The sequence below is a fragment of the Xyrauchen texanus genome, chromosome 24, assembly GCF_025860055.1.
Source record: "Xyrauchen texanus isolate HMW12.3.18 chromosome 24, RBS_HiC_50CHRs, whole genome shotgun sequence".
In the NCBI taxonomy this organism is placed as follows: Eukaryota; Metazoa; Chordata; class Actinopteri; order Cypriniformes; family Catostomidae; genus Xyrauchen; species Xyrauchen texanus.
The window spans coordinates 550,024-561,951 of record NC_068299.1 but is presented as its reverse complement, the minus strand read 5'-3'; the positions used below and the strand labels follow the sequence as shown (position 1 = coordinate 561,951).

The window sequence follows — 11,928 nt, the reverse complement described above, 5'->3', positions numbered from 1 at the left end:
ACATACACAGAGATACACACACACAGATACACATACACAGAGATACACACACACAGATACACATACACAGAGATACACATACACTCACTCACTCACTCACTCATACACATGCTCTCCCATTCACACACACACACACACACACACACACAGAGATACACATACACTCACTCACTCACTCACACACATGCTCTCCCATTCACACATTCACACACACAGAGATTCACTCACACACATGCTCTCCCATTCACACACACAGAGATACACATACACAGAGATACACATACACAGAGATACACTCACTCACTCACTCACTCACACATACACATGCTCTCCCATTCACACACACACACACACACACACAGAGATACACACACACTCACTCACTCACTCACTCACTCATACACATGCTCTCCCATTCACACACACACACACACACACACACACACTCACACTGTAAAAATGAAGCATTCACACATTCACACTCTGGTTCAGGCGTGTCGTCTCATCAGAATCTCTGTGGATCTGTTCTTTCTGTCTGAAGCATTTGGGAATTATAGCACTGCACCCAAAACAATCTGAAGATAGTGTCTCCGTGACAACAGAGAATACCGCCGGGTGTGACACAGTCACACGTTGAGCTGGACCGCTATCAGTGTTTTATAAAACAGAATCACTTTTGTTATGACTTCACAGACAGACAGAAGAATCCAACGTCTCTGAACTCAAACTGATAGTCCCTGATTGTCTGTATCTCAGCTGCCGACTCAACTGCGCCACCTATGTGTGACTGTCAAGGCGAGTTGTGCGTTTATTGGCAACTGAAATGGTCGTTTACAGATCAAACGATGGCAAGCAGAGAAAGAAATAATGTCCAAATCACTATTAAAGCCCATATGTAATAAACCCACTTACACTCAACACATTCATCTCTTTGTTGACACATGACCAGGGGCGGAGCAAGGTGTTTTCCACAGGGGTGGCCGGGCAGGGGCCATACAGACGGGACGGGGACGTGTGGCAACCTTGGTGTGCACACATGATGGGTGCTTCTCATTAATGAAAGTGTGCCTCCTCGTATCCTCATCATCCTTGCTTCCTTTTCTAACGTTCTCTTGTATAACTAATGCATATGCGTGTTGTCGAATATGATATGCTCCACCCAGTGCAACCGAATATTTCAGAACACCGTTGCTTCCTCGCTCAAGCGTCAATTTAGAAAATGTATATATCCTTCATGATGGCAAACTTTGAACAGTTTCCGGGTCACGGGCTCAAAGATGGAGGAGTGAGGAAACGAGGACACACCTTTAAAAAAATGAGAAGCACCAGATAACTTCCGACTCGACCCCGCCCACTCATGGTGAGCTTGTGTATCTCAGCGAGTATTGACGCTGACTACCACACCTGGAGTCGTGAGTTTGAATTTAGGGCGTGCTGAGTGACTCCAGTCAGGTCTCCTTAGCAACCAAATTGGCCTGGTTGCTAGGGAGGGTAGAGTCGCATGGGGTAACCTCCTCGTGGTGGTGATTAGTGGTTCTCTCAATGGGGCGTGTGGTGAGTTGTGTGTGGATCGTGGAGAGTAGCATGATCCTCCACATGCTGAGAGTCTCCTTAGCAACCAAATTGGGCCGGTTGCTAGGGAGGGTAGAGTCACATGGGGTAACCTCCTCGTGGTGGTGATTAGTGGTTCTCTCAATGGGGCGTGTGGTGGGTTGTGTGTGGATCGTGGAGAGTAGCATGAGCCTCCACATGCTGTGAGTCTCCTAAGCAACCAAATTGGGCCGGTTGCTAGGGAGGGTAGAGTCACATGGGGTAACCTCCTCGTGGTGGTGATTAGTGGTTCTCTCAATGGGGTGTGTGGTGAGTTGTGTGTGGATCGTGGAGAGTAGCATGAGCCTCCACATGCTGTGAGTCTCCTTAGCAACCAAATTGGCCAGGTTGCTAGGGAGGGTAGAGTCACATGGGGTAACCTCCTCGTGGTGGTGATTAGTGGTTCTCACTCTCAATGGGGTGTGTGGTGAGTTGTGTGTGGATCGTGGAGAGTAGCATGAGCCTCCACATGCTGTGAAACTCCTTAGCAACCAAATTGGCCCGGTTGCTAGGGAGGGTAGAGTCACATGGGGTAACCTCCTCGTGGTGGTGATTAGTGGTTCTCTCAATGGGGCGTGTGGTGAGTTGTGTGTGGATCGTGGAGAGTAGCATGAGTCTCCACATGCTGTGAGTCACCGCGGTGTCATGCACAACAAGTCACGTGATCAGATGCGCGGATTGACGGTCTCAGAAGCGGAGGCAACTGAGATTCGTTCTCCGCCACCCGGATTGAGGCGAGTAACCACGCCACCACGAGGACCTGCTAAGTACTTGCAATTGGGAGAAAAAGGGATTAAAAATATAAAAAGCTTGTGTTGTTTTTTTTTTGCATGACAAAGCAAAACATTTTAACTTGTAAATCGACGTTTACCATCCTCACGTTAATATTTTGTATTTCGATTGGTATCTAAAACACTTTCAGCTGATTATTCAAGTGTTTTATCACACATTAACGATTGTTATTTTGAAATGATTGTGCACATAAAATGCACATCTACGAGTCGAGCCTTACATCCTGTTTCTCTCATCATCACTCGTCATTACTGAAGTGGGTTTAATACGTTTACCAACACAGTCCTGTCATGGTCAGCAGGTGTGAAAGATTGTTTGTTCTGACCATCTCTTGTGAGTTCATGTTCTTATTCTCTCTTGTTGTGTTTTACTCTGTAGTTATTAACTGTAAACCCAGAGCATCGCTTCAGTAGTCTGGCTCAAATGCAGACGGCGCCCTACCTCTCCGATGTCAGCTGGGACGATGTGTTCGAGAAGAAGATGGAACCCGGCTTTGTTCCCAATGTGAGATCAACTCAAATGAGTGACATCAAACACACACAGCCACGATCCAAAACGTACACCCGCCAAGTCATGTCTTCTTGAGATTTGAGAGGAATCGTCTTATAGACGGTTAACATATGAGCAAACAACCTAAAAATGGCGTCTCCCAGATGTAAACACATATCAATCGTCCTGGTGATGTACCTGTGCTATCACGGTAGTGTTCGCTGTTTCACATGTCGTGTTCTTGCTGTGTGTGTGTGTGCGCAGAAAGGTCGTCTCCATTGTGACCCGACCTTCGAACTGGAAGAGATGATTCTGGAGTCTCGTCCACTTCATAAAAAGAAAAAACGACTCGCCAAAAACCGCTCGAGAGACAACAGCAAAGATTCACAGTCTGTGAGTGACACCTACACACACCCTCATACCTCCTCAAAATGAGTTTCTAGTTGTATGTGATATTTAAGAATAATCTCTCAGATAATGTCGTTCTGCTCTGGAGCTTGAATCTCACGCTGGTCAGGTGTCGTGCCGTTGAAAGAGCGAAAGGGCAACACTGTTATTCTCAGTTTATCCATCAAACACCTGCTCAAACGCGATTTCCTCAGAATTGGAACAGCCGCCAGGAAATAATTCACACAGGATGCGTTCTTGCTTTACGTTTACATTAATACATTTGTCAGATGCTTTTATCCAAAGCGACTTACAGTGCACTTATTACAGGGACAATCCCCCCGGAGCAACCTGGAGTTAAGTGTCTTACTCAAGGACACAATGGTGGTGACTGTGGGGATCGAACCAGCAACCTTCTGAGTACCAATGTATTATACAGAGCACTTATTACAGGGACAATCCCCCCGGAGCAACCTGGAGTTAAGTGCCTTACTCAAGGACACAATGGTGGTGACTGTGGGGATCAAACCAGCAACCTTCTGAGTACCAATGTATTATACAGAGCACTTATTACAGGGACAATCCCCCCCGGAGCAACCTGGAGTTAAGTGTCTTACTCAAGGACACAATGGTGGGGATCGAACCAGCAACCTTCTGATTACCAGTTATGTGCTTTAGCCCACTATGCCACGAGGTGGCTCATCTAGTTTTCCAAAAATCGAGATGAGCATAATGGAATGGAACAAAAAGCAAGCGCCTCGATACACATTTGGAACTGTTTTTTGGAACACCCAATTCCCAATGCGCTCCAAGTCCTCGTGGTGGCGTAGTGACTCGCCTCAATCCGGGTGGCGGAGGACGAATCTCAGTTGCCTCCGCGTCTGAGGCCGTCAATCCGCGCATCTTATCACGTGACTTGTTGAGCGAGTTACCGTGGAGACGTAGCGCGTGTGGAGGCTTCACGCTATTCTCCGCAGCATCCACGCACAACACACCACACGCCCCACCGAGAGCGAGAACCACATTATAGTGACCACGAGGAGGTTACCCCATGTGACTCTACCCTCCCTAGCAACCAGGCCAATTTGGTTGCTAAGGAGACCTGGCTGGAGTCACTCACCACACGCCCCACCGAGAGCGAGAACCACATTATAGTGACCACGAGGAGGTTACCCCATGTGACTCTACCCTCCCTAGCAACCGGGCCAATTTGGTTGCTAAGGAGACCTGACTGGAGTCACTCAGCACGCCCTGGATTCAAACGCACAACTCCAGGAGTGATAGTCAGTGTCAATACTCGCTGAGATACCCAGACCCCCACAACTCATGGTTTACTGCTTTATTAGAGTATTCGATTTTTTTAAATGTCGGGACTTTCTCTGTAGCATCTTGGCAAATTAATAAATAATGCATGACACCGCGGAGACTCACAGCATGTGGAGACTCATGCTACTCTCCACGATCCACACACAACTCACCACACACCCCATTGAGAGAACCACTAATCACCACCACGAGGAGGTTACCCCATGTGACCCTACCCTCCCTAGCAACCGGGCCAATTTGGTTGCTAAGGAGACTCACAGCATGTGGAGACTCATGCTACTCTCCACGATCCACACACAACTCACCACACGCCCCATTGAGAGAACCACTAATCACCACCACGAGGAGGTTACCCATGTGACTCTACCCTCCCTAGCAACCGGGACAATTTGGTTGCTATGGAGATCCAATTTGGTTGCTATCCCCAAAACTTCTCATAAACACTATGTACCCACCAGATTTGTGAGTAAAGCGTGTGTATGTTAGAGGATTCCAAGCATCCGTAAATGCTGCCAGTGCCCCGGGACCCTTGACGGTCCGGAGGTGCCCGGGGCTTTAAGGCTGCGCAATCTAGTTTGATGACCCCCAACCCCCCGCTTGAAACCCCTTTTGGAAACCCCAACGCCCCACCTCCAGCTCAACAAATTTGGTGCATGAACAATGAACCCCCCCGCTCAACTTTTGGGAGGAGGGGGGCCCTTGGAGATAATTGGCCCCAGGGCCTTTGCAAGGCATAATCAAACCATGAATCCAAACTCCGGGCAAGGGGCACTAAGGGAAGGATCGCATCCAAAGTTCCTGTGGATGGGGCCTCGCAGCTGGGGGAGGCAGGGAGAGACACGTCGGGGATCGGGGCTCCGACCCGAGGCAGGAGCGCTGAGGAGAACCTCCAAGCACTTACCTTGCTTCGTGCGCCCGGCACAAGGCGGGCTGGCGACTGAGAAGGAGGGCCTCTCGGGGCATCCTCGAAACTCATCACCGGTGGCTGGCCGGGGATGTGGTTTGTGTGGTGCAGCATGGCATGAGAAGGTTCGTGATGCAATCGCCCGGTGTTCGCGGGGGCGGCGACCAAGAATGCCAACGATCTAACCTGAGGAGAGAGGAAACTGCTATTGTTTGAAGTTTGAAGTTATGCAGACACAGATTGGCAAACACTATCTCAGACCTGCAGGTGGCGCTGTCAAGAATCCCCAGTTGTGTAGAACCCGGGTCTTTCTGCGGAGGTCTGGTTATTTGCTTTGTCCATCATGTTGCTCCGGGCCCTCAAAGAAGTCCTTCTTTGCCATTTATGGTAATTCCTCTGCCTATAATGCTCTATAAAACTCATGGAAATCCCTATAATGAATAATGTTGCTCTACCCGAAAATATTTCTTATGCATGGAGTAGAATTAGCTCACAAGCCACAGTGATGTCTTATTTGCTCTTTTAAATCAGTTCTTTTCAATTAATTGGTCAAAACGATTCCCAAATTGGTCTAAATGATTCGTTAGCAGATGCACAGAAATCACAAACGACAGCCTCAAAGAGTGTTATACTCTCAACTAAGTGTGCCGCACGAGCCCTCAAAAATGAAGCCAAAACGTCTCGATCGCCCCCCAGTGGCTGGTCCTAGTATAGGTCATAAGCCCCGCCTCCCCATGTTATTCAACGGGACGTGAGACCAACTAAACAATTAAATTACACTTCACATATCTTTTTTCCAAAGATAGTTTCTGTCATTTACTGTCGTTTCTATCACGTTGATGTCATTTCAAGTGTTTGTTTTCAAAATAAGTTTGTTTTTAGTTATTTGATGCTATAAAAACGCTGCTGTGACATCATGATTGACAGCTGTGATTGACAGGTTCTCTGAGTGAAGTAGTCACTGAAGCACCAACTGACTTTTTTCGGGATCTTCGGAGGACTGAGGAGATTGGAGCTTTAAATGTAATATCTAAATTTCTATAATTAATTATTTCACACCGTCATAAGTGAAAAGTCAAAAGTGCAGGGGCGTGTGCTTGCGATTGATTCAGCGAGAGTGAGGGCGGGGCCTTGATTTCGCGGCTTTACTTCCTGCTCACTACTGCGCAGGTCTGGTCCCGAAATCGCAACTGCGCAGACTCGAGTCCCAAGTTGTCAGCGCCATATCGGGACACTGGCGGCTTCAGTTCTCACCAATGGAAAAGAGCGAAGGGGCGTCGGCCATCTTTTTTTACAGAGAGTATGCTCTCAACTCACTACTTACACAATTAACATTCAATTCTGTAGAACTCAGTAGAAATGCAATGAAAAAAGTCGTATTATCTGTAAGAATGACTGACGTCCACATTCTACGACTGAAGGGTTATCATGTCGCAAATCCCTCTCATCAGACGGTATTATCCTGCTATATTCCTAGTGATTCCAGAAACCCAAATCCATCATTACTGCACCTCTAATCAGATCACAGTTCATTGAGATGATGTCAGCTGTATTTCAGCGAGTTCTGGCAGAGAGAAGCAAGCCGCTCTGTAGATGCAGGAGCGGATGGATTATTACCTGGATGATTAAATTAGGAAGCTCTCAGTGCTGTTGTCAGTCCTGGAGCTTCTCCAGGCTATTTTTGGTTCCAAGCATCAGATATGAAGCTCAGCAGAACAACAAAAGTGTTCGCTCTGGGAACTAAAGGTGTGGGAGTTTGACGCTGTCTGGCTGCTAGTTAGTCGATTGATTCACTCGTTTCTTATTGTGTCTTTGTGTCTCTTTAACTGCAGGAGAACGAGTATCTTCAGGAGTGCCTTGATGTCGTCCAGCAGGAATTCATGATCTTCAACCGTGAGAAGTGAGACCGCATCAAACACTGTAGCTCTTCCAAACTGTAGTGTGCTGCCTAACTAGATAGCATTATTAGTTATCGAACCAATGCTATAGCCTGACACGCACCTCTTCAAAGATGGAACAACGCGTCATGGCGACGCAGACCAAAACAGCTGTGATTGGTCCGCCAAGATGACACTTAATTTTTACGCTTTAAACGGCATTTTGTGTTGGACAAGCGAGTAACTATTAATGAATTTGATTCAAAAGTATCAAAAGTCATATTTATTTATTTATTATTATTAAGCGACTTCAAAGCAAGCATACGGTACATGCCTGATTTATAATAAATAACTGAGGCTACGTCTCGATGGTAACGTGCACAACAGGTCACGTGATCAGATGTGCGGATTGACGGTCTCAGACGCGGAGGCAACTGAGGTTACGGCTACATTACTCCGGATACATTTGAAAATGGCGTTTTCGTTTCAAAACGCTCTCCGTCCACGCTAACGTTTTCAAGCGTTTTCCAAAAGTTGCTCGTCCACACCGAAACGTATGAAAACGCTTAAATCGCGTCACTGCGCTCACGGGAAATCCTGCTGCATGTTCAGTCTGAAATGCGATTGTCCTCGTGTTCCGTCGCCGGAGTAAACTTCCCGTCGCCTTTGAAGGAACACAATGTTGTACAAAGTGACATTTATTTTTTAACAACGCTATCAAAGTGAGTATCAGACACAGCAGCGCCACTATAACACGGGCCGCCATCTTGATTGTTTTGGTTGGATAGATCACATGACTAAAAATGCGTCATCGTTTTCCAAAGCATCCGTTTTCACAGTCCACACTACGACGCCAAAACGGCGCTTTCAAATGTATCCACTTTGGAGTGCGTTTACTAAAAGCTCAGTTTTCCCGGATAAAAACGGCGTCTCGGTGTGGACGGAGAGAAAAAGATGCTGTAAGGGGGTTCAGATGGGCAAGGAGGAGGCGAGAACCGGCTTGTCAATATAAATAATAATTTAATTAAACTCAAAACCAAAAGCACAAACATAAACACACACATGATGGACATGCCCTTAATTCTCTCTCTCTCGAACTGTCGTCACCAGCCGCCTTTATCCCTAGCCCGGCCCCCTCCGCTCCACACTCCTCCCAGCGTTACCTTAGGCCGGGGTGCCACCGGCATGACCTACATCCCCCCCCCGTCTTTCCCTGGGGAGGGGCGTGCTTTGCGCCCCATCAGGTCATCCCCGCCTTACTCAACCTGGGAGGAGACAGGAGGGGAAAACAACAACAACAAAAAATAGGTGAGGGAAAAGGCCAACACGTTGCGAGAGAGAGAGGAGAGAGATAAGCTCACTCACCGGATCTCTGATGTACCGTCGCGTGGTCCTCGAAAACTACGCCACACTCTCCGGAGGACGACAGCCACTCCTCTCTGGGCGAACCGGAGTCAAACCTACGACCCCCAGCGGACAGAACGCCCCTCCGCTTTTCTGACGGCGCCTGGGGACATTCCTCCGCCCCTGGCAGCGGCTCCATCGCTCCGGGGAATCCAGTCCCCATTACGCCCGTGGGCGGCGGCCATTCCCAGCGTCGAGGCGGTCGGGCTACTCCGTCACCCGGCAGATGGTAGCGGCGCTCCCCTGGGTGGACGGTAGTGTTGAAACCTTCCCGGGTTTCGGCACCAATGTAAGGGGGTTAAAAACCAAAACACACAAACATAAACACACATGACGGACATGCCCGTAATTATCTCTCTCTAGAACTGTTGTCACCGGCCGCCTTTATCCCTTGCGCGCCCCATCAGGCCCCGCCCCCCCCTCCGCTCCACAGATGCGCTTTCAAACGAGAACGTATTAGTGCGGACTAGGCCTAAATCTCAACATGTTCACATGCTTTGATGAACTCGTTTTGTGAATGCTACAATAATTTAATAAATACTTTTGAAACCACAGATTGCATTGCTTTCGTTTATTAATGAAAAGTTTGATTACAGTATTACAGAAATGGCATTTTCTTACAATGTGACTGACCAACGCAGAACTATAAATGTAAGCCATGAGCTTGGCGCTAGAAGAGTAAACCTCTCTTTAGCTCTTACTAGAGCGTTTCATGAATCAGTTTCATGATGGTTAGGATGCTGCCTTAGAAGACAGCTGCCTGTGTAGACAGTAGATAGCGGCTCACTAGGGTTCCGGAGCTTATGTGAGTGTGTGTCTCTTTAAATGTACAGAAAACGCAGCAGTTATATTCTCTCTCCAGAGAGGAAAAATATCACTGCAGTTGTGCTCTAAATTATTACCTCATTTATTATTTACCAGCGTCTGCCTCCCTCTCTTTCTGCTGTAATTTATGTTTCTGATGCTATATGTAAAACTGACACATTATTCATGAACGTTTGTACATCACATAATTTGCTGCTGTATCTGCCTGTGCAGCACACTGCTTGAACTCTTATGATTGTTAGTCGTGTTTAAGTCCAGCATCTCTATCATTATTGCTCATAGTGATCTGATCCAACCTATAACAGGAGTAAACATTCAGTGTGTTTGTGCTCCAGATATAAATGATCCCTCAAATCATGTGTGTTGTTGAGGAGAGGTGTGCTGTTACTATACTATCAGATCACACTTACAGTTTTCACCTGAGTTTTCACCTGAAAAAACCCCATAGACTTGCACTGATCTCCAGTCATATTGAGAGAAGAGAATATCACAGAGACTTGAGGATGCAAAACTCTTTTCACTTCAGCCAGTAAACAATCACCTAGTAACTGCTCCAACCACCAAGCGAACACCCTTGCAACCACCTAGCAACCACCTCGAACACCCGAACAACAACCACCCAGCTATCACTCTCAACCACCACAATACCCTAGAACTACGCCAGCACCCTAGCAACCACACTAAAAAACACTCGCAACCACCTAGAACACCCAAGCAATGATCCAGAAAACCCTAGCAACCACCCCAACCACCAAGCAACCACTCCCAGCATCCAAGCAATCACTTTTAACCACCTAGCAACCTCCCCAATCACCTAGGAACCACCCCAGTATCCTATTAACCGCCCAGCAACCACCCAGAACTCCCTAGCAACCAACCAATACCTTAGTAACCTTCCCAACACTTTAGCGACCACCACCCAACACCATAGCAACCACTCCCAACTACTTAGCAATCACCTTTAACCACCTAGCAACCACCCCAATACCCTAGTAACCACCTAGTAACCTCCCCATTCAACTAGGAACCACCCCAGTATCCTATTAACCACCTAGCAACCACCCAGAACTCCCTAGCAACCAATACCTTAGTAACCTTCCCAACACTTTAGCGACCACCACCCAACACCATAGCAACCACTCCCAACTACCTAGCAACCACCTAGAACACCCAAGCAACCACCAAGCAACCACTCCCAGCATCCAAGCAATCACTTTTAACCACCTAGCAATGACCCCAATACCCTAGTAGCCTCCCCAATCACCTAGGAACCACCCCAGTACCCTATTAACAACCTAGCAGCCACCCATAACACCCAAGCAACCACCCAGAACTTCCTAGCAACCAACCAATACCTTAGTAACCTTCCCAACACTTTAGTGACCACCACCCAACACCATAGCAACCACTCCCAACAACCTAGCAACCAATCCCAACCACCAAGCATCCACCCAGAATACCCTTGCAAATACCCTAGCAACCACGCCCAACACCTTAGTAACCAATCCCAACCACCAAGCAAGCACCCAATACCAATGTAACCTCACATTACATTTATGCATTTGGCAGACGCTTTTATCCAAAGTGACTTACAGTGCACTTATTACAGGGACAATCCCCCCGGAGCAACCTGGAGTTAAGTGTCTTACTCAAGGACACAATGGTGGTGACTGTGGGGATCAAACCAGCAACCTTCTGAGTACCACTGTATTATACAGAGCACTTATTACAGGGACAATCCCCCCGGAACAACCTGGAGTTAAGTGTCTAACTCAAGGACACAATGGTTGTGGCTGTGGGGATCGAACCAGAAACCTTCTGATTACCAGTTATGTGCTTTAGCCCACTACGCCACCACCACTCCTCACCCAACACCCTAGCAACTACCCCCATCCACCTAGTAACTACCACCAAGAAACTACCCTAATACGCAACAAAATAGCAACCATCCCCAACAACCTAGCAACCACTCTGAACAGCATTGTGGTGGTAAGTTTTGCACAGGCTAACATGCATCACTCTTGCTTGCTTTGAATTATTTGGACTGCAGAAATCTGCACAAACACACAAAGTTCAAATCCTTAATGAATGAATTCACAACATGCTGCTGTTGTTGTAGTATGAACGCTGCTGTTGTTCTTCTGTGTGTTGAGATTGAAGCGTCGTCAGGAGGAGGGCGGGATAGGAGTGGACGGCGAAGTAGCAGAAGGAGATCCAGACGGGGAGGGCGATGAAGCTGAAGGAGGAACAGAAGATGAAGAGGCCGAGCTGGAACCTGAGACCTCCAAACTGAGCATGTGCGGTTCAGTGTGCTCATCTCCTGGAAGCTGCTAG

At 47.6% G+C, this 11,928-nt stretch overlaps 1 protein-coding gene across 1 annotated transcript in view; it reads left to right on the top strand.

Annotated features, from left to right (window-relative positions):
• LOC127617589 (serine/threonine-protein kinase 32C) overlaps positions 1–11,928 on the top strand; it is a 108,708-nt gene extending 96,780 nt beyond the window's left edge. Inside the window, exons 9-12 of the mRNA XM_052089575.1 lie at positions 2,761–2,886; positions 3,136–3,264; positions 7,321–7,388; positions 11,748–11,928. Coding sequence (XP_051945535.1) covers positions 2,761–2,886; positions 3,136–3,264; positions 7,321–7,388; positions 11,748–11,928 — 504 coding nt within the window. The remainder of the gene's footprint in view (positions 1–2,760; positions 2,887–3,135; positions 3,265–7,320; positions 7,389–11,747) is intronic.